The sequence below is a fragment of the Microcaecilia unicolor genome, chromosome 2 (assembly GCF_901765095.1).
Source record: "Microcaecilia unicolor chromosome 2, aMicUni1.1, whole genome shotgun sequence".
In the NCBI taxonomy this organism is placed as follows: domain Eukaryota; kingdom Metazoa; phylum Chordata; class Amphibia; order Gymnophiona; family Siphonopidae; genus Microcaecilia; species Microcaecilia unicolor.
The window spans coordinates 458,609,280-458,633,058 of NC_044032.1; the positions used below are offsets into that span (position 1 = coordinate 458,609,280).

The 23,779-nt window shown below is 46.3% G+C and overlaps 1 protein-coding gene across 1 annotated transcript in view; it reads right to left on the reverse strand.

Moving 5' to 3' along the window:
• ZNF638 (zinc finger protein 638) overlaps window positions 1–23,779 on the reverse strand; it is a 426,212-nt gene that overhangs the window by 85,254 nt on the left and 317,179 nt on the right. Inside the window, exon 20 of the mRNA XM_030192174.1 lies at window positions 15,245–15,282. Within this exon, the coding sequence (XP_030048034.1) occupies window positions 15,245–15,282 (38 nt within the window). The remainder of the gene's footprint in view (window positions 1–15,244; window positions 15,283–23,779) is intronic.

A 23,779-nucleotide genomic window follows, 5' to 3' on the forward strand; every position in this document is an offset into this window, starting at 1 on the left:
TGGTATTTATACTAAGCAAGATTACTGTAAATGTAGAATTAAGTAAGTTTCCAGTAAATAAGTGCTGATAATATGGAAAATCACTAATTGCACAAGAAATGTGTATCTCTGATGAAAAAGCATGTGATCATAAAGGTATAAAAGTAACAATTGTAATCTTTAGTAGTTAGAGAAGTAATGACTATGGAAACGCTCTTTGCGGCCCGGTTATCCTCTCATATGAGAATTGCTTATGGATTGTATTGATTGAATTTACTGATTAAGCTGTACCTTGTAACCAGAAATAATTGTTTACTAGTGAACCATCGTTTGGTAAGTTTAATAAATGCTTATTCTCAGAAGGGGGCGTGTCAAGATGGCGACGTGGTGAATGTAGGAAGCAGCTCTTGGGTCGGCTTTCTTCTTTCCTTTTAAGAACTTTTTTTTTTTTTTTTCTGAAGTTAAAATGCCTCATACTAAAAGGAAAGGCTTGGTGCGGTCTATTCCCCCACCTACCTCAACCTTGTCACCTAACAGAGTTTAGATCGCTTCCTAACGAAGGCTTCTCGAAGTGAACAGGGGGCAGGAAACCCCTTAGCAGAGCCCTCCGGAGAAGCGGAGCTCCTGCTGGGAGCTAAGGCGTCACTCTCACCGCCCTCAATCTCTAACATTCCTCTGTGCCCGGCACTGGCTGCACTGCAGGCAAGGAATGCACAAACCTCCGAAGTGGTGGGGAAAGATTCCCTTGGTGGGGGGCCTATATTGTTGGTTCAGTGCTCGGAGTCATAGGCCCTAAAAACACCTGAGGCCTCTGAAAATAACACTGAGGTTTAATCTGGAAAAGATTTGGCTCCAACTAACAAAATGGACCTCACATTACAAAAATCTTCTGACGAGGTAAATGCTTTATTCCTCAAGTTTGATGAACTGGTTAATAATGTGGCGCTATTGAAAACGGACTTAATTATAAGAGAAACTCAAATGGGAAAAGAATTGGAACATTTGCAAAGTTTTAAAGCAGCAGTGGCTAAAGATAAGATTTTGCTGAACAGACGGATTTAACAAATAGAAAATTATAATAGAAGGCTGAATTTACGAATATTGAATTTTCCTAAAATACCTGGAATGTTACCTACTGATTTAAGAAATTCCTGATTGAAAATCTAAAAATGCCTAAAGAAGTTATTCCTCCTATAACAAAGCTATTTTATTGCATTTGTATCCCACATTTTTCCACCTATTAGCAGACTCAATGTGGCTTACAATAATACATCATAACAAGCGCCAATGAAGAGTAGATAAACAATTGTTCTCCGAGGACAAGCAGGCTGCTTGTTCTCACTGATGGGTGACGTCCACGGCAGCCCCTCCAATCGGAACACTTTCTAGCAAAGTCCTTTGCTAGTCCTCGCGCGCTGATGCGCACCGCGCATGCGCGGCCGTCTTCCCGTCCGAACCGGCTCGTGCCGGCAGTTCTTCTTTTGTCCGTGCTCGGTACGGTCGTGTTTCGCCGTTCGCGCCCCAAAGTTGACCTCACGCGTCGTTCTTCGACTTGTTAAAAAAAAAAAAAAAAGAAGAAAAAAGGTGTCGGGAGGAGGCCTTTTGGTTTTCTCCCTTCCCGTACTTCGAGTTTTTTGCTCCGGTAAGTTTTCTTTCGTCGTCAGGGTAGGCCCTATTTAGGCCTCGGTCGAAGTTTTTCTTCCCCCTATTTTTGTGGTGCCATTTTCGCCATTTTGAGTTTTGATCTCGCCGGCGTGATTTTTCCGCCCATGACATCGAAGTCTTCCAGCGGCTTCAAGAAGTGCACCCAGTGCGCCCGGGTAATCTCGCTCACTGACAGGCATGAGTCGTGTCCTTCAGTGTCTGGGAGCTGGGCACCGCCCGCAGGCCTGTAGTCTGTGTTCCCTCTTACAAAAGCGGACCTCAGGTAGCGAGTTAGCCCAGTGGAACATTTGTTCTCGGGCTCTTCGTCGGCATCGGCACCGGAGTATCGACTGCCTCGATGTCGTCGGCGGCCCGGACCTTCATCCTCGCCCCCTGATTGCATCGAGTGCCATCGAGGCATCGGCCCTCTGCATCGGGGCGACATCGGAAAGCTGCGTCGGGTCGGTGGTATCGAGACCTCCACGTTTTGCTGATGTCGTCGGACGGTGGTGCTTCGTCTGGAGTGCAGGTGAGGGCTGTCCATTCCCCTGCTGGTGGCGGTGAGCCTTCGGGTGGGTCTCCCCCTACCCTGAGGGCTCCTGCGGTACAGCCCCCCCCCCCAGACCGACCCTCTTCGGCCTCGGCCCCGAGGAAGAGACGGCTGGATTCTACGTCCTCCTCGTCGGTGCCGGGAAGCTCCGGTGACGTGCTTCGTTCCAAAAAATCGAAGAAGCATTGTCACCGGTCCCCTTCCCGCGTCGGCACAGAGAGCTCTGGGTCGCCGAGGGAGTCTGCACCCAGTAAGCATCGGCACCGAGAGGACCGCTCGCCCTCTGTTCAAGAGGTGTCGATGCGCTCCCCTTTGGACAGCCCGGAACAGCCTCCACGCCCGGAACAGGTTCTGACATCGACTCCTGCATCGGCTTCCATGTCTTTTTCCACAGCCGCTCTGCACGACAGCCTCCGGGCCGTTCTCCCAGAGATCCTGGGAGAGCTGTTGCGCCCTTCCCCTCTGGTACCGGGGGTGCTTGCGCCACCGGTACCGTCGAGCCAGGCGCCGGCTGGCCCATTGTCCGGGGTGAGGTCTCCGACATCGGTGCCGCTTGCGGTACCGACTGCGGTAGCCTCCCCGACTACGTCGGCGGAGGGAGCTTCGCCGGTGCGGTGCGAGGGAGTCTACCTCTCGACGCTCCCACCGTGGCCGTGGTTCCACGGAGTCGAGCCGGGCACGGTTGCAGACACAAGTCCGTGAACTTGTGTCTGACACCGATGGTGAGGCCTCGTGGGAAGAGGAAGAAGACATCAGATATTTCACTGACGAGGAGTCTGAGGGTCTTCCTTCCGATCCCACTCCCTCTCCTGAAAGCTTTCTCCTCCTGAGAGCCTGTCTTTCACTTCCTTTGTCCAGGAGATGTCTACGGCCATCCCCTTCCCGGTGGTTGTGGAGGACGAGCCCAGGGCTGAAATGTTTGAGCTCCTGGACTATCCTTCTCCACCTAAGGAAGCGTCCACAGTACCCATGCATCATGTCCTCAAAAAGACATTGCTGGCGAACTAGACAAAGCCATTAACTAATCCCCACATTCCCAAGAAGATCGAGTCCCAGTACCGGATCCATGGGGACCCAGAGCTGATGCGCACTCAGTTGCCTCACGACTCTGGAGTTGTGGATTTGGCCCTAAAGAAGGCCAAGAGTTCTAGAGAACATGCTTCGGCGCCCCCGGGCAAGGACTCTAGAACCTTGGACTCCTTTGGGAGGAAGGCCTACCATTCTTCTATGCTCGTGGCCAAGATTCAGTCCTATCAGCTCTACACGAGCATACACATGCGGCACAATGTGCGGCAGTTGGCGGGCTTGGTGGACACGCTCCCCCCTGAGCAAGCCAAGCCATTTCAGGAGGTGGTCAGGCAGCTGAAGGCGTGCAGAAAATTCCTGGCCAGAGGGGTGTATGACACCTTTGATGTTGCGTCCAGGGCCGCTGCTCAAGGTGTGGTGATGCGCAGACTCTCATGGCTGCGTGCCTCCGACCTGGAGAATAGAATCCAGCAGCGGATTGCGGACTCGCCTTGCCGTGCGGATAATATTTTTGGAGAAAAAGTTGAGCAGGTGGTAGAGCAGCTCCACCAGCAGGACACCGCATTCGACAAGTTCTCCCGCCGGCAGCCTTCAGCCTCTACAGGTAGAAGATTTTTCGGGGGAAGGAAGACTGTTCCCTACTCTTCTGGCAAGCGTAGGTACAATCCTCCTTCTCGACAGCCTGCGGCCCAGGCTAAGCCCCAGCGCGCTCGCTCTCGTCAGCAGCGTGCGCCTCAGCAAGGCCCCTCGGCTCCCCAGCAAAAGCAAGGGACGAGCTTTTGACTGGCTCCAGCAGAGCATAGCCGCCATCCAAGTGTCAGTGCCGGGCGACCGCCAGTCGGAGGGAGGTTGAAAGCTTTTCACCAAAGGTGGCCTCTCATAACCTCCGATCAGTGGGTTCTCCAAATAGTCCGGCAAGGATACACCCTCAATTTGGCCTCAAAACCTCCAAATTGTCCACTGGGAGCTCAGTCTTACAGCTTACAGCACAAGCAGGTACTTGCAGAGGAACTCTCCGCCCTTCTCAGCGCCAATGCGGTCGAGGCCCGTGCCATCCGGGCAAGAAGGGATGGGATTCTATTCCAGGTACTTCCTGTGGAAAAGAAAACCGGGGGGATGCGTCCCAGCCTAGACCTAAGGGCCCTGAACCAATATCTGGTCAAAGAAAAGTTCAGGATGCTTTCCCTGGGCACCCTTCTCCCCATGATTCAGGAAAACGATTGGCTATGCTCTCTGGACTTGAAGGACGCCTACACGCATCCCGATACTGCCAGCTCACAGACAGTATCTGCGATTTCAGCTGGGCACATGTCACTTCCAGTACTGTGTGCTACCCTTTGGGCTCGCCTCTGCGCCAGAGTGTTCACCAAGTGCTTGGCTGTAGTAGCAGCGGCACTTCGCAGACTGGGGGTACACGTGTTCCCATATCTCGACGATTGGCTGGTGAAGAACACATCCGAGGCAGGAGCCCTGCAGGTCCATGCAGATGAGCTATTCGCCTCCTGGAGTTACTGGGGTTTGTGATAAATTACCAAAGTCCCATCTTCTCCCAGTGCAGAAACTCGAATTCATAGGAGCTCTGCTAGATTGTCGGACGGCTCACGCCTATCTCCCAGAGACGAGAGCCAACAACTTGTTGACCCTCGTCTTGCGGGTGCGAGCGTCCCAGCAGATCACAGCTCGGCAGATGTTGAGATTGCTGGGCCACATGGCCTCCACAGTTCATGGCCCGCCTTCACATGAGATCTGCTCAATGGACCCTAGCTACCCAGTGGTTTCAGGCTGCTGGGGATCTAGAAGACGTGATCCACCTGTCCACGAGTTTTCCGAATCCCTGTATTGGTGGACAATTTGGTCCAATTTGACTCTGGGACGTCCTTTCCAAATTCCTCAGCCACAAAAAGTGCTGACCACGGATGCGTCCCTCCTGGGATGGGGAGCTCATGTCGATGGGCTTCACACCCAAGGAAGCTGGTCCCTCCAGGAACGCGATCTGCAGATCAATCTTCTGGAGTTACGAGCGATCTGGAACGCTCTGAAGGCTTTCAGAGATCGGCTGTCCCATCAAATTATCCAAATTCAGACAGACAACAGGTTGCCATGTATTACGTCAACAAGCAGGGGGGCACCGGATCTCGCCCCCTGTGTCAGGAAGCAGTCAGCATGTGGCTCTGGGCTCGCCGTCACGGCATGGTGCTCCAAGCCACATATCTGGCAGGCGTAAACAACAGTCTGGCCGACAGGTTGAGCAGGATTATGCAACCTCACGAGTGGTCGCTCAATTCCCGTGTAGTGCGACAGATCTTCCAGGTGTGGGGCACCTCCTTGGTAGATCTCTTCGCATCTCCAGCCAACCACAAGTCCCTCAGTTCTGTTCCAGGCTTCAGGCCCACGGCAGACTGGCATCGGATGCCTTCCTCCTGGACTGGGGGGAGGGTCTGCTGTATGCTTATCCTCCATACCTCTGGTGGGGAAGACTTTGTTGAAACTCAAGCAAGACCGAGGCACCATGATTCTGATTGCTCCTTTTTGGCCGCGTCAGATCTGGTTCCCTCTTCTTCTGGAGTTGTCCTCCGAAGAACCGTGGAGATTGAGTGTTTTCCGACCCTCATCACGCAGGACGAAGGGGCGCTTCTGCATCCCAACCTCCGGTCCCTGGCTCTCACGGCCTGGATGTTGAGAGCGTAGACTTTGCCTCTTTGGGTCTGTCAGAGGGTGTCTCCCGCATCTTGCTTGCTTCCAGGAAAGATTCCACTAAGAGGCGTTACTTCTTTCTATGGAAGAGGTTTGCCGTCTGGTGTGACAGCAAGGCCCTAGATCCTCGCTCTTGTCCTACACAGACCCTGCTTGAATACCTTCTGCACTTGTCTGAGTCTGGTCTCAAGACCAACTCTGTAAGGGTTCACCTTAGTGCAATCAGTGCATATCATTACCGTGTGGAAGGTAAGCCGATCTCAGGACAGCCTTTAGTTGTTCGCTTCATGAGAGGTTTGCTTTTGTCAAAGTCCCCTGTCAAGCCTCCTACAGTGTCAAGGGATCTCAATGTCGTTCTCACCCAGCTGATGAAACCTCCTTTTGAGCCACTGGATTCCTGCCATCTGAATTACTTGACCTGGAAGGTCATTTTCTTGGTGGCAGTTACTTCAGCTTGTAGAGTCAGTGAGCTTCAAGCCCTGGTAGCCCAGGCCCCTTACACCAAATTTCATCATAACAGAGTAGTCCTCCGCACTCACCCTAAGTTCCTGCCAAAGGTTGTGTCGGAGTTCCATCTGAACCAGTCAATTGCTTTGCCAACATTCTTTCCCCGTCCTCATTCCTGCCCTGCTGAACGTCAGCTGCACACATTGGACTGCAAGAGAGCATTGGCCTTCTATCTGGAGCGGACACAGCCCAACAGACAGTCCACCCAATTGTTTGTTTCTTTTGATCCCAACAGGAGGGGAGTGGCTGTGGAAAAACGCACCATATCCAATTGGCTAGCAGATTGCATTTCCTTCACTTACGCCCAGGCTGGGCTGGCTCTTGAGGGTCATGTCACGGCTCATAATGTTAGAGCCATGGCAGCGTCGGTAGCCCACTTGAAGTCAGCCACTATTGAAGTGATTTGCAAAGCTGCGACGTGGTCATCTGTCCACACATTCACATCTCATTACTGCCTGCAGCAGGATACCCGACGCGACAGTCGGTTCGGGCAGTCAGTGCTTCAGAATCCGTTCGGGGTTTAGAATCCAACTCCACCCCCCTAGGCCCATGTTTGTTCTGTTCCAGGCTGCACTCTCAGTTAGTTGGTAAATTTTTTAGGTCAATCTCAGTTATGTCCTCGCCGTTGCGAGGCCCAATTGACCATGGTTGTTGTTTTGAGTGAGCCTGGGGGCTAGGGATACCCCATCAGTGAGAACAAGCAGCCTGCTTGTCCTCGGAGAAAGCGAATGCACATACCTGTAGAAGGTATTCTCCGAGGACAGCAGGCTGATTGTTCTCACAAACCCGCCGCCTCCCCATTGGAGTTGTGTCTTCCCTTCTCTTGTCTTGCTACATATGAGACTGGCCGGCAGGAGCCGGTTCGGGCGGGAAGACGGCCGCGCATGCGCGGTGCGCATCGGCGCGCGAGGACTAGCAAAGGACTTTGCTAGAAAGTGTTCCGATTGGAGGGGCTGCCGTGGACGTCACCCATCAGTGAGAACAATCAGCCTGCTGTCCTCGGAGAATACCTTCTACAGGTATGTAGCATTCGCTGTTACATAAAGAACCATTATATATCGAAAAAACAGGTATGAAAGAGGGACAACATGAACATGTAAATGAACAGCCTAATATTGATGTTGATAATATTTCTGCTTTTCTGGAGCAATCAATTGAAATAATAACCATCAGAGCCACTTTGCTAATTACATTTGTGTTTGAACAGGATTTAAATGTGATCTTGAGACTTTACTTTAAATTACCAAAGACCCCTTTTTATGGGGAGAAAATCTGGATTTATCCCGACGTAACCCGACAGACCCAAGATAGGAGGAAAGATTTTCTGAAAATGAAACAAGTCGTCATGAAATTGGGAGTGACATTTTTCCTCGCATACCCTTGTAAATGTTTGGTCCATTTTGCTGAGACTAAATATTCTTTTTTTATACCAGAACAGTTGAAATCTTTTCTAGATACTAAATAACTGAGATAATATAAGAATTATGCGAAGCCACCATGTGTAGCCTTATTATATGCTAAGTTAATCCACAAATAATTCTTCTCAAGTTTTCACTATGTCCCCGAATAGTGTCTAAGGAAACGTTGAATATATATATAAATATTATGTCATGAATAATAATGTATGATACTTTTTCTTGGTTTATATTTAACGCTGTATTTCTGCACAAGTAGAATGCTTGTTAAATATAAATTAATGAATAGATTTAAACATAAATGCTTATTCTCATATTGTAATAGCCTTCTGTGCCTGTCTCTCCTTACTTAGTATCTTATAAGCCTTTCTACTAACTGAAGTAGTGGATACTCCAAGTTAGATGGGACTGAGTATATTACTGAAGGAGGGCAGATAGACTAGAGATAAATTAATTCAATTGGCCCCTCCGAAGGGACACCACCTTGTAGTGGTGGAGGGGCTTCTGCAGTGGCGTTCCTAAGGGGGGGGGGGGGGGGACACCCGGGGTGCAGCGCCCCCCCCCCCCCCCTGGGTGCACGCCGCTGGGGGGGGGGCCGCAGCGCGTGCCTGCTCAGAGTTCCCTGACTTCGCGCGTTCGCTGCAGCTCCCTCTGACCCGGAAAAGGAAGTAACCTGTTACAGGGCAGAGCAGAGGGAGCTGCAGCGAACGCGCAAAACCAGCGATTTCAGAGCAGGCGAGCGCCGCGGCACCCCCCAGCAGTGTGCACCCGGGGCGGACCGCCCCCACCGCCCCCCCTTGGTACGCTACTGGGCTTCTGTGTTTCAATGACTCAGAGGGCTATGCTGAAGTGTTACCCATATCAGACAGGCCTCTGAGGAGAAACCAGACAAAGAGTGTCCCAAACTAGGCAGAGTGGAAAGATGGTGACCTGAAGCTCGTACGCTCAACGGCCCAGCTGTCCTCTGAAGTTCTGTCTTTGTTTACTTGAAATGTCCTCTCTGCATTTGCAGTTACCTTAACTGAGAGGAAGGGGACAATGGGGGGGTCAGCCACCGATGACTAACATTTTGTCCCCTGTGCAGCAAGTGTGGGACCGCTGCGCGACGAGCTGCCCACAGATGACTGGGTTGATGAGTCCTTTGATTAGCGCCGACGAGGGAGCGTCGATGCTCTTGGACCTGGTAACAACTTCATCGCTCCCGAGTCATTTAACCACCATGTCCAAAGGAGTGGAGGAGTGAGTTAGGAGTGTATGCTGAAACGGAAGTCATTTACAGCTGAACCCGTGTCGGCGGTGCCACTCCTAAACCCGTAAGAGCTATCAGCTTGGAGGTTTTGGCTCCCTTGGAGGTTACATTGAATATCATCTGGAAGGCGCACCAGGACCTAATGGTGGTAGTAAATAATTTTGCTTCAGATATAATCTTATTAGTGAGCCACATGGATAATCGAATCGAATCCTCTGAGAATGAAAATTGATACAGCAAATGAAGTTCTACAGGAGTAGGAAACGGTTAAGATTTTGAAACTAATAGACCAGAAAAATTTGAACAAAATGAATATTACAGATGATTAATATCGAGATTGTTGTTTTCCCAGAGTTCCGGGTATGACTCCTAAAGTTTTTTTCCTCTGAAATGATTCCTCTTAGTATATTAATTCAAAAGGAGTGAAGCCTGTGAAACTGGGATTACCTTAATCAGTGGGAATTGGATTAGAGATTCAAGTGTTTGTACTGTTAAATAACTTCTGGTTTTAAAAGAGAAAAAAATGAAATCAGGTGTATTATTTCCACTAATATTGGACAATAAGTATGTTTCCAACGAAATTAATTGGACTATACACCATCTTGGGTTTGAAGAAGCCAACCAGACGATCAATGTGGAATAATGATTTAGATAATTAATAACTGGGATAATCAAGTTAATACCACATTTTCTTTGTTTACTATTGTTTAATTGATCTCGTCTTGTTTCACTCTCCCTATTTAAAAAAAAATTAATTCAATTGGTTAACACCGACGTGATTCCGTGTTTATATTATGCTGTCCTTTTCCCATATTATATACCTTACTTTTTTCTTTTGTGATCCTGCCTTGACGAGATAAACTTTTTAATTTTCTGGGATTCCGCCTTAAGCGAGGGTATACGTCTACTACATTTAGCCGAGAATTAATTCAACTTTTTGTGATTCCGTCTTGTACGATGTTAACCTAACAATGTGCATGCCATTTAATGCTATTGTTTCTATCTATGGTGATACTAAGGGCGCACACGTTTGCTGGGACGCCAGTAATGGTACCCCTTAAGATCTATTGGTGATAGCGATTCACCCAGGGTTGACTGCGAGACTCTTGGGGAAGACCACTCGGTGCACACGTCCATTCTCTTAGCTTTGGGCATATTCGGCTCATCGAGTGGTGAGTATTACTTTTTCTTTACATCTATACATATACTTTACTTGTGGGGTATATGTCTTCTCCCTCTCCTCTGGACATGGTTATTAAATTTTTCCCTAGTGATAAAAACACACTCACCCTTATTTGTGCCCAATGGTACAATAAATGGAATAAAAAAAGATAATGACCTTCACTGGCCTATTAATGGTTCTTTTGACCTTGTTGTTTTAAAACGACTAATTGCATACAATAAACACCATAACACTGGTAAATCGCGCCTTAAGCACTTGCAGGCCATTAACAAATTTGTCCTAATCGCTGACAGAGATGCTGAATCTAGATCTCTGCCGAGTTCTACCCCTTTACCACCTCCGTTGCTGCCACCCTCAGCTCCGGAGCTTCCTCCACCATATCAAAATCCTGTATGTCCTGCGGCTTCTGCAATTATGACTTGTGAAACCACTGTGGGGTATTCGCAGCTATTGATTTACCTCTAGAAGCTCATTGCAAAACAGAAGCTTGCTGTAGAGTGTTCCCAGCCAGATTTCTGCTATCAGCTCAGATAACATTTCTGTATACATCAGAATATAAAGACTTCCCTTTATAAATAGAAGGGTATAGTAGGTTTAAAATGGAAGTTTTTGACTAGTGACCAGCTACCCCGACATCCACTATAAGAGGAAATATCTTCAATGTTGGATATTGAAGGCATTAACCAAATAAAGTTAATCCAAGTTAATTAACAGTTAACAAAAAAGGTTAAGCATTTGAAGTCTTTTCCTCCAAAATAACCAAACACCACATCACTGAGAGTTATTTCCATTGTTCAACATTTAACTGAGGTTAACTGGCAATACACCATCCGTTATCTAAATTAAACTTTTTAGATATAGGCAATCCCTTCACAGATGCAACAAACTCCAATACTATATCAGTCGATGATGAATCCTGATTCACGATATATTCTTTGGTTTATTATAATACGTTGTCTTATTATTTTCATCATTGCCTTTATCTTATTTATAGTTGAAAGACTTCAGGACAGAAAAAACACAGTGCCTAATCCTTTCATCTCAGCACTCCACAATTCCCCCATCCAATCTCACCATCTTCGGCACTACAATCCCCATTTCTGAAAACCTGAAAATCCTTGGAGTGACACTAGACAGCCACCTCTCCCTCGACAATCACGCCACATCCACCACAAAGAAAATGTTCACAATGATGTGGATACTGAAACGCGTAGAACCATATCTACTCCAGAAAACATTCCAGAATTTAGAGCAATCCACGGTACTTACCCATGCTGATTACTTCAACAGTATTTTCTTAGGCTGCAAAGCCTATATCCTAAAAAAAAAACTTCAGCCGCCCAAAATACAGCAGCAAGACTCATCTTTGGCAGATCACGTTTTGAGAGTGCAACTCCTCTCCGTGCAAGACTACACTGGCTCCCAATCAAAGAACGTATCAATTTCAAAGCCCAGACTTTAATCCACAAGATAATACACGGAGAATCTCTGAACTATATGATAAATATGGTCGACCTTCCAGCAAGAAACATGTCTGTATCCTCACGAAAGTACCTCAACCTGCACTACCCCAGCTGTAAAGGTCTCAAATACAAAACTTATTATGGATCCAATTTCTCCTTCCTGGGCAGCCGTCTACGGAACACTCTCCATAGACCTATCCGAGCAATCCATGACCACCTACCATTCAGAAAAGCACTAAAAACCCATCTATTCAAACAAGCCTACCCAAAAGACCCAGCTTAATCTCATGAACCCATATACCTTACATATACTGAAGAGAAATTTCCCACCTTACCCTCCTCTATCACCAGTCTCTACTTACCTACCCATCCATCCTTCTATTATGTTATACTTAATTTCCTACTTTACATAACAAAATTCTGTGTTACCTGTTACTATGTAAGCCGCATTGAGCCTGCTTTTAGTGGGAAAGTGTGGGATACAAATATAATAAAACTACCATCACTGCAAAGCAATTCTGATTACAGTGCAATTGATTGACTTTTTTCAACAGTGTTTAGAACCTGATTATCTTTAAAATCTCCTTGTTATATATTCTCTGTTATAATCGCCTTGGTTGCAATACTCTTGTTTTTATTTGTACAAAGATTTTATTTATTATGCCTGAAGTGCAGTTACAAATACGTGAAGTTACTGAATGGCACTCTATTTATAATCCTCTAACACTTTTGTATATTTTTGGGGCCATTATATTGTTCTACTTTCTTTTATTTATAACCTTGTACTTATTGTAAAAGTACCAATACGTACAAATAAGCTTGCATGCCTAACCTTCCCTATATGGTTCTCTACATAACCCTTACCTGATTTGTTGGCACTAACAATCCATACTATAAACTTACTCGCTTCTGGGACCCAGGCCCTGATGATGACCCTACCTGGGACCCAAGTTAGATGGGACTGAGTATATTACTGAAGGAGGGCAGACAGACTAGAGATAAATTAATTCACCAGCGAAAACATTCTCTTCATTCTTTGTAGACATTTGCTATACTGCTTTGACTGGTGCACAGAGAAAAGCGGTTTACATACTAAAAAAAACCATAAATTTGAAAAAAAGAACTATAATATCAAATGGGATAGGAGGGGAAGAAAAACCTCATACATAATGAACAGACCAAGGAAAAGACAGACAGTAAAAAAGAGAAGGGATGAAGGTAAACATGGGAGAGAAAGTCACAAAGCCCTCACTATAATCACAGATTGAAAGCCTGCTTAAATAACCAAGATTTTAATGCTGTTTTGAATTTGTAAAGTGACAATTCTCCACAAATGGCAAGAGGGAGGTTATGCCATATAGAGCCTAGAAAGTAAAAACAGCAATGCCGGATACGTTCGTGCTTAGCCACTTTAGGGCTGGGAAGTACCAAATGATCATCGTTGATTGTAATTGTGGAGAGGAATATTGTAGAGAGGAATAAGGTATTGTTAGAGAAGATAAATTGGAAGGGAATCCCAGACGGAAAGCCTTAAATACAGGTAGCCAATGATGGCTTTGAGTAGAGGAAAAACAGAATTAAATTTCTTAGCATGATAAATAAGACAGATGGCTGTATTCTGGATGGAACAGCAAAAGTGACATTGCAGAAATCAAGTCTAGAAATTAAGAGAGAACTAAGGCATGAAAAGAATTGTGACCACCTCCGCACGCTATGCAACTGTCTCAACATAAAGCCAAATTTAGTCACACCTAGATAATGGAAAGGTTGCTCCAGAGCTCTGGCCATCAGGCCCCCACAGACAGCCACCTGTACTACCAGGGCCGCCACATTGATGCTCTGCTTCAGGACAGCCTCCATCCTGTGGTCCTGATGGTCTTTCAGAGCTATGCCACCATCCACTAAGACTGTATTTTTCTTAGTAACTACCAAGACCACCACATTGGCCATCGGAGGTGTCAAAGGCTCCCTTATCTGACTCAAGAATAGGATACAGGCATACCATACACCTGGCCACCCTGAATAGAGCATTTGGAGAATTCCACTTGATCTGGATGATAGCTCATGTGTCCTGGTACATGGGAAAGTATCTGGAAGCTTTCCTAATCCCTTTCAACAAGGGATCCACTGTCTGCAGTGACTCCTTGGGGTCCTCTTCAAATCTGAGCATAGCCAAGACCTGTGAAATAAAATCCTGTAGCTCTTCTTAATGGTAAATCCTTCATCCAGTCTTATGCTTCTGCCAGGTGTTCTTGCCCCAAGGGTCCTCCTCATGCCACTCCCAATCATTCTCCTCAGAGATGGGAGCCAGCTTCTAGGAAACCCTCTTCATCCCAGTCCAAACATTGTCTCTTAGGAGCAGGAGGAGGGATCCCAGGTCCTGACCACTCTGACCGCCTGCTCAAAGACAAAAGGCCTTTTAGATGGCTCAAAACAATTGGAAGGGAGTTAGGGCTTTGCTGCATTTCTGGGCCCTGCTGTGAAGGATAAAGAAGCACAGGCTCCAAGAAAGATTTCTGCTCCAGAACAGATGCTGTCTGCAAGATGTTGGCAGTACCTGCCAAAACTGGAACCACTGCTATGACAGAAACATCCAAGCCTCCTGCCTCTGTATCCTCACAGGGAGCCCTAGCTTTTGACAACCCCCGGGCAGCAGATTTGTGTATCTCAGGGCCTCCGCTGGTGTCACAAAATTTACAATGCCCTACTGCATCAACACCCCTTCGCTGACAGAACAGCGCTCGAGCGTCAGAGCTCATTGCAGCCAACTGCACCAAAGGCAAACATAGGACCCTTCCCAAGTGCTGGCAGCACCTCGCAGACTAAACATCCTGATAAAATTACACCTACCAGTAAGGACTGGGCTGAAAGGGAATGACTGAAAACTAATACCCCCCTCCCCATTTTTTAAAAATCAGATAGCCTCTGGCAGACCCTGCAGGCATTCAAGGCTGACTGTCTGCTGCAAGACAGAGGTGGTCAGCCAAGGCAGAACAGCAACACTCCAACAGGGGGGGCGGGGAGGGAGAGACATGAAACCTGGACACCCAGGTGTGACATCCTCAGGGCTTTAAGAGATCTTGGCAGACCTCAGCCCCAGTCCAGCAGGGAAAGAAAAAAATGGCACTGAAATGAGACTTTTTTTTTTTTTTTTTTTAATTCAAGACTAATCCCACCCTCTGCCCTGGAAAATGGGAAGGCTCCAAAGTACCATAGGGAGAGAAACCCACTAAGGCTTGAGCACCCAACTAGGACTACACAGGCTTACCACTTCCACCATTAGCTGGAGACCAATTCTTACCAAAACCCAGTGTTCTCAGTATCCATCTGCTGGTAGGAGTGCATTACCCATCTACCTGTGCCAGTCTGGAGGGATGTTAAGGAAATTACTTATTTACACCATGTGTACTTTAATCTCTCTGGTAAATTCTTTAAAATAATCACAGCTTTCTTGTTGATTTTCTAAAGAACAAAATTTCCACAGTTGTGGAGCATATGCCAGTGTAAACAAAAGCATAGATATTCCCCACGTACCTTTCTTCATCAGTTTCATCCTCAGTTAAATTTTCACCCTACAATACAAAAGGAATCTAGAGTTAAACGTTTAACCCATGATTTGTGATTGACATTACTGTTTGTCCTCTGAGAAAACCAGGTTACTTACCAGTAATAGCTGTTCTCCTGGACAGAAGGGCCTAAGTCATCACATCTGGGCAACATCTGATGGATCTATGCAAATAAAATCTCTCCAGCTTAAGAAAAATTTCTAGAAGCCTGTGCATGTGCCTGACCTACCAACCCATCATCATGGAGCATCTCCTAGGTCACTATAATAGCCAAGTTTAGGAGAGGACTCCCAAGAAAGGTATGCAAACAATTGTATCCTACTGTCCATGGAGATCTGGGATCCTTTGGCTACATGTTGTTGCTTTCAACACAAAAATAGGGAAAAATATGAATGCTGTTGCCAACAGGTAGACACCAAAAACTAGTTTTTGGTGGCAATTGTCCTTTTCTAGTTCTGCATTTTTTTTTTAAGGCAACCTGGAAATCAAGAATATGGGCCCTAGGGAGATAGTTGAACTCTACTCAAGATTCCAAAAGGACAGACTGGAATATATGGACTGATGAAGTCCGTTTGCAGCCCTGCAGGTCTCCTCCATGAGGCCAACCTTAAGCGGGCTTCAGAGGCAGCCACAGCTCACACTGTAAATCTTGACAAGACCCTCTAAAAGTCCTTGCGTATAAGTGGAAGAGTAGTCTGCTAGCCAACTGATACATGTACACTTGGCAATGGTAAGCCAGGTTTATTAGGATCAAAAGCAACGAGAAGCAAACTGGATTTTCTAAAGGCTTTAGTTCATTCTAAGTAGAAAGCCAAGTATGTAAGATGCATTTACCATTGTGGGCGTATAGCCTAGGAAAAAAAAATGCTAGAAAGATGACAAGATCATTAAGGTGGATATCACCACTAATAAACTCTAAATGGGTATGCAAAACCCCCCCCCCCCACTATTGTTAAATTAGTGTAGGGTGGATCTATCATGAGGGCCTATAGTTCACTAACCCTGTATGCTAAAGTGACCACCATCAGGCAAGATATCCCAGGTCAGATACTTCAGGTCATTAGTCTGATGGTTCAAAAGGACCTATCATTAGATAGACTAGAACAATGCTAACGCCCCAAGCGGCAAGCAGCTTGATTGGACGCTTCAACACAAGTAAGGCCCGCATAAGGCAAACAACTAAACAATGTATGGATATGGATTTACTTTCTACATGTCTACGGTAGTGCCAACTGCACTAAAATGAACCTTGATTGACTTAGTTGTTAAATCAACTCAGAAATGTAGAGGATATGCAAGAATCTATGTGTAGAATCTTTTCACTTAAAACTGTCAAGACCAATCGAGTATGTTTCTCCTAGAAGCCAAAGAAGGGGGCAGAGAAACAGGCAATCCTAGGGCTGCAAACTCTCTCAAGCTGCTGTAATGCAGCAGTTATCACCCGAGCTTGCATGATTAGAATTGGAGAATTTCCCAGTCTTATGGGTCTTCTTATGTATATTTCCTAAAGAGGAGGAAACCAGACCTGTTTTGGCCAATAGAGGGATATGAGAATCATAGTCCTCTGTTTGATTTTTAGGACAGGTCTTTATTATGTACAGAATCAACAGAAATGCATACAGAAGACCCTCCCCAATCCAGCAGGAAGGCAGCAGTTGCTAACTTTCTTCCAGTCCCTATGCTAGAGCAGAACTCAGGTGTTTTTTGTATTCTGAGAAGATTCAACATGGATTAGCCCTACTCATGAAATATCTTAGCTACACCAAAGTTCAGAGACCATTGTGCCGCTAGAATTATATGGCTCTGCTTTTCTGCCAAGACAGTGTCTTCTCTCACTTGCCTTGAGAATGGGAATCTTGTGAATGGGCACAGTTATGTTCTCCCTGGGGGTAGGAGGAGCAACTAAATGATGTCTAACACTTCTGCCCTGGGACCTGCTGAATCTCCACACTGAATGAAACTGCAGCAGCCATTTTTGAGAGAGAGAGAGAGAGAGAGAGAGAGAGAGAGAGAGAGAGAGAGAGAGAGAGAGAGCTAGGGGTAAGATGCTTCTTTTATGCATAGGAGAGGTATCCAAGGTACACCTATTGAATCATCATCTGTAGACTCTCAATCAGAATCCCAGGAGTTTTCTAATTCATACCCAGAAAAGAACTTCAGTGAAGTCTGAGTATGTACCTGGCTAAACATCAATGCTAATTAGTGCATTTCTCACCCATGGCATCTAGGCTCTGATGTATGCCAATGCTACACGTAAGTTTCCTTCCCCAATGTACTTGAGATAGACAACAGGGCAGATAAAATCAACAGATGACCTTCTAGGATCCAGTGTTGATTAAAAACTTCTAGAGCATGTTCTTGAGGAATGCTGCATTACTCTACAAACAATGTAAACACTGCGTTAAGGAGTCAAGATCTTCCCACTGAGCTCCTACTACGTCAAAGAGAGGGTAGTAGTTAAAAGACATCTTCCTGGGTCACTTAAGTATCATTTGTGGCCTCATCTTAGACCTTTGGTGTGGCCTCTCAGGCACTGAAGAGAAGCAACTGCCACTACCTCTGTGCTAGACATCACGCTCTAACAAAGCTCAATGTTGATGCTTGTAGGCCTATAAGGCATGACACTGGCTGCCCTCAGTTTTGATGAGGGTTAATCAATCCTTTTTTTTTTTTTTTTAACCAGCAGTTATCAGTCCATATCTGTCCCTGATGGGCTTTTAATACTGATGCATCCTGTGTGACCAGTGCACTTCTTGGACCTTTCAAGGCTGGTGCCAGACTTAGAAACGCTGAAGATCTTCCCATATCCTTCATGAGCCCCTCTCAAACATCTGGGAACACAAATGGCCATTAAAAGGCAATTGAAAACCCTAGCTAGGAAAACTAAGAGTAGAAAGCAACAAGGCTATCTGCGATAGGCATGCATTTGAAAACAAGTTGCCAGAGAGGAAAGCAGGTACAACTTAATAGTTCATTGGAAGAATGAAGACTAAGAAGAACCACTGGGATCATACAACACAGAAGTCATGCACATGTGTGGTGGGTGCAACACAAAGGCTTCTGTAAGTTTTTATTCAGATGGAGAAGGTCATCTACAAAGGCTCTCATGAGATAACCCAGATGTGAAGACTTGCTATCCTGGTTGTGCTTGGAGAAACTTTCTTTTTCAAGTAAAAACAAGTTGATTCCACCTTTTTTTTTCACAACGCTTTAGAGCAGTGTTTCCCAAGTCCAGTCTAGTCCACAATGAATATGCATGAAAGATTTGCATACACTGCCTCTATTATGTGCAAATCTCTTTCATGCATATTCATTGTGGATATCCTGAAAACCTGACTGGCAAAGGGTACTCCAGGACTGGACTTGGGAAACACTGCTTTAGAGCAGGGTTTTCCAACCTCAGTCCCTGAGGGTGGCAATCCAGTCAAATTTTCAGAATTTCCCAAATATGCATGAGATTTGTATACACTGCCTCCATGTATGAAAATAGATCTCATTTCATTCCAAACATTTATAACCTGCTTATCTAAGTTTACTAGATCAACAGCTATTTAATTTTCCTTTGTTAAAAGCTATGACTATTAGACAGTCTTTTTTTCTTTTCAAGCAGCTCGCCTTGGTAAAGATGGTCAGATCTTTTTACATACTGGTTCAAGTTATTTTCAACTTTGAAAATATATAAAAACCCATTTATTTCAGAAATTTGTTTTGCAAGCTAGTAGCACGTATTATTACTTTATTCAGTTTATTTTATAAAACAGAGTATGTAAACTTTGCTGGAAATGTCCAGCTTATTTCTCACTGGAATGCACTTTGAGCTTTGAACAGTGAAGTATTAGTGGAATACAAGTTACACTGTTAATGTTATAGCCAAATAAAATCTAAGCGGGTAACACAACGTTCAAATACAGTCATCACAAGATTATATAAATCAGAAATATTTACCAAACAAGTTTTCAAAGCTGTTCGAAAATGTAAATTTCTACCTATACTCCAAATTTGAATTGGTATAGAATTCTATAATTTAGTAGCAGAATAATTAAAAACTTTCATAATATTTAAAACGGATCTTAACAGCTGGAAAAGGAAAAATTAAAAAAAAAGTGGCACAAACTAACTTCATGGACTTCATCTTGCACACATGTGTAGCCAATACCAATATGATGATTATAGGAAATATTAACCTACACTTAGAAGATCGGAGCACTGTTAGCACCAAAGAATGTGACGAATTCCTTCAAAGACCATCAGTGCCTTAGACCTACTCACATATCGATTTTCACTGGACGCAAACGTCAAAATACAGGACCTGAAATGGACTGAAACTCCTTGGTCCGACCACTATAAAACTAAGCCTGACCCTCTAATGGAAAGAACATGGCGACCACCACAGACAATAAAACCATACATTTTGCAAGGCAAAGGTTGAGCCAACTAATTTGGTCAGCTATATATGATAATCAATGGTCACCAACTACTAACTCTGAAGAATTCCTACCAGAATAGGACAGAAACAGCACTACCATACTAGATGAAATGGCCCCTATGAAAACTAAAACCAGACATAACCACAAAATAGCTCCTTGGTTCGACGCGGACCTGAAAACATTAAAAACACACTGCAGAAAACAAGCCTGGATGAAAAACAAGAGTGAAATCGATAGAACCGCATGGAGGAAAGCGCAAAACAGATACAAGATCAAAATAAGACAGGCTAAACAAAATACTACAAGTTGGCACTGACTACAGAGACACGAAAAAAAACTCTACAAGCTTGAAAACAATCTACTAAATTGTAGAGCTGGTATGACTGGATCTTGGTCACGAGCATGGAAGAATGATAGGCCTTCCTCCCAATCGAGTCCAGGGTGTGAGACTCCCGCCCCGGGAGCGCCAAGGCGGTATCCCTCGAACTATTGGCCCTCTTGAGAGCAGAGTCAACGACCGCTGAGTCATGTGGCAACTGGGGCCGCATCAACTCCAGGTCAGTGTGGACTCTATACTGGGACTCTGCTTTCTTGGGGATGGTGGGATTAGATTGGGGCTTCAACCAGTTCCGAAGCAGCGTCTCCTTCAGGATATTGTGCAACGGTACCATGGAAGACTCTCTAGGTGGTGATGGATAGTCGAGGACCTCGAGCATCTCAGCCCTCGGCTCATCCACGGTGACCACTGGGAAGGGAATGCTCACAGACATGTCCTGGACAAAGGAGGCAAAGGAGAGGCTCTCTGGAGGTGAGAGCTTCCTCTCCGGTGAAGGCATGGGGTCGGAGGGAAGACCAGTAGACTCCTCAGAGGAGAAATATCTGGGATCCTCCTCCTCTCCCCACAAGGCCTCCTCCTCTGTGTCGGACATGAGCTCTCTGATCTCAGTCCGCAACCGGGCATGTCTCGACCCTGAGGAACCATTTCCTCAGTGATGGTGCCGAGAGGTGGACCCCTGCGTCGGTGGGGACGAAGCTCCCTCCATTGACGTCGACGGGGATTCTTCCTGAGTGGCGGTCAAGACCGGCGTCGCAAGTGGTACCGGTGTCGAAGGCCGCATCACAGGGCCAGAGCCAGCCGGCGCTTCCAAGTACGGCGCAGAGGGCGCAAGCACCCCCCGGTGCCGGTAGGGCCGGGCGCAACAGCCCCTCTAGGATACCTGGGAGGATGGCTCAGAGACACTCGTCCAGGGCCGCCATCGGGAGAGGCTGGGGAGCCGGTGTAGGCATCGGTACTCAAAGCTGTCCGGGTCCAGGAAACGGTACCGGGGTGCCTGACGACCTGCGCATCGACACCTCTTCAATGGAGGGGGAACGCTCCTCCCGGCGTTGGCGCTTTTTAAGGGCCGAGTCTCTCGACGCCCCTGAGCTTCCAGTCCAATGCGCCGTGGACGACCGATGACGGTGCTTCTTGGCAAGCTTCTTCTGATGTCCGTCATCGGCACTCTGTGGCACGGACAAGAAAGAGATGGAGTCCCCGCGCCCCCTTGGGGTCGGGTCCGACAGGGTTCAGTCCCGATGGTCCTGGGTAGCGGGACCAGCCGAGATGGGTTGCACACTCGGTTGTTCACCACCCCCATCGCTGGCAGGTCGTCGGGCCAAAGGAACCTGTGCTCCTGGGGTCGATGCCATGCTTGGTACCGAAGTCGTCGACACCTGTACCGATGCTGAAGTTCCCCGCTGTCGATACCGATGCCGCCGCAAGTTTCAAAAAGACGGTCCCGAAGAACTTGCCTCGCCACCAGCGCCCGCTTTTTCAAGCCGAGACACAAGGTGCACGCTTTGGAATTATGCTCTGGCCCGAGGCACTGGAGGCACCAAGCGTGAGTATCGGACTGCGAGATTTGCCGGCCGCACCGACCACACTTTTTAAACCCGCTTGGGACCTTCGAGGACAGACGGGAAAATCGCGTTGGTGAGGTCAAAACCGTAGATGGTGGCAGTAAAAAGGCCAAAACAGGGAAAAAAAGACACTCGATGAAAAGGAGACTTCTCTACTTTTTTTTTTTAAACACGATGAAAAACAGTAACACGAACGCGCGTACACAAGAAATAGCGGACAAGGAGCGAAACGGTTTTCCGGGGCTGACAAGGAGAGGGACGAAACTCCGTCTCTCTCCAGTGCGGAAAAACAGAAACTGAGCGGGAGCAGTCGCGCATGGGCGGGAAGATGGTCGCGCATGCGCGGTGGGCGTGCCCCGCGTGCAGGACCTCCTGCGAGACTTTTCTTCCAGTTGGTGGGGGCTGCCGTGGACGTCTACCCAGTCGTGAGAACAAGCAGCCTGCTTGTCCTCGGAGAACTAACTCAATATCCAGCCTGTGAAGGCCTGGGACTAGAGGCTGGTATGTAGAAGAGACTCCTCACTCTAAGTGATGACAGTCAGAAAGCATGCCAGTCTCCACAGGCCTTAGAAAGCTAACTACAAAGTAGTAGGAACTATATTTGCCTTGGCAAGTAAGGATCATGGTCCTTCAGTCATGCATGAGTTTCAGCAAAGTATCCAATGTTGGATTGTCACGTGACCCTCATATGGAACAGTACTGATATGGCGAAATGAACCACCAAATGGGTGCCCCACTCTTGGAAAATCGAATTCAGAAGTCACTCATGCAGATACATGATATTGCTCAGCCTGTCTGCCAGACTGTTGCTCTTCCCTGTCAGGTGAGTAGTTCTGATCACCATGCCGTAACTAGCTGACCAATGCCACATTCCCAATGCTTCCTGACAGAAGGAATGATCCTGTGCCTCGCTGTTTGTTAACACACTACATGGCAACCTGGCTGCCTATTTGAATGAGGATAATTTGGTGCATTGCCTAATGAAAGTCTTCAGAGGATTCCATATCATACAAAGTTCTGAGCATCCCATTATCGTACGAAGTTCGAAAAGGTTGATGTGAAGGTGTTCCTCCTAGTCAGACCACTGACCCTGAATGTGAAAACCATCTAAGAACATAAGTGTTGCCATACTGGGACAGACCGAAGATCCATCAAGCCCAGTATTCTGTTTAAAACAGTGGCCAATCCAGGTTACAAATACCTGGCAAGATCTCAAAACAGTACAACACATTTTATGCTGCTTATCTAGAAATAAGCAGTGGCTTTTCCTAAGCCCATCTTAATAATGGCATATGGACATTTAGTAAACTACCCAAACTTTTTTTTAAACCCTGCTAACTGCTTTTACTACATTCTCTGGTCCACAGTTTAATTACACATTGATTATTTTCTCTGGTTTGTTTTAAATGTATTAGTTGCTTCATTGCGTGCTCCCTAGTCCTAGTATTTTTGGAAGGAGTAAACAAGTGATTCACCTCTACCCGTACCACTACACTCAGTATTTTATAGATCTCTATCATATCCCCCCCCCACCCCCCTCAGCCATCTCTTCTCCAAGATGAAGAGTCCTAACCGCTTTAGTCTTTCCTCATAGGGAAGTTGTCCCATCCCCTTTATCATTTTCGTCACCCTTCTCTGTATCTTTTCTAATTCCATTATCTTTTTTTGAGCTGCGGTGACCAGAATTGCATACAGTATTCGAGGTGCAGTCACACCATGGAATTGTACAAAGTCATGATAAAACATTCATTTTTGGTTTTCCATTCCTGTCCTAATAATTCATAACATTCTATTTGCTTTCTTAGCTGCCGCTGCACACTGAACAGAGGGTTTCAACATATCATTGTAACACTTAGATCCTTTTCCTGGGCGGTGATTCCTAATATGGAACCTTGCATCACATAGCTATGGTTTGGGTTCCTCTTTCCCACATGCACACTTTGAACTTGCTTGCATTAAACATTATCTGCAGTTTATACGCACAATCTCCCAATCTCATAAGATAAAATTATGTATCTTACCTGATAATTTTCTTTCCATTAATCATAGCTGATCAATCCATAGACTGGTGGGTTGTGTCCATCTACCAGCAGGTGGAGATAGAGAGCAATCCTTTTGCCTACCTATATGTGGTCATGTGCTGCCGGAAACTCCTCAGTATGTCGATATCAAAGCTC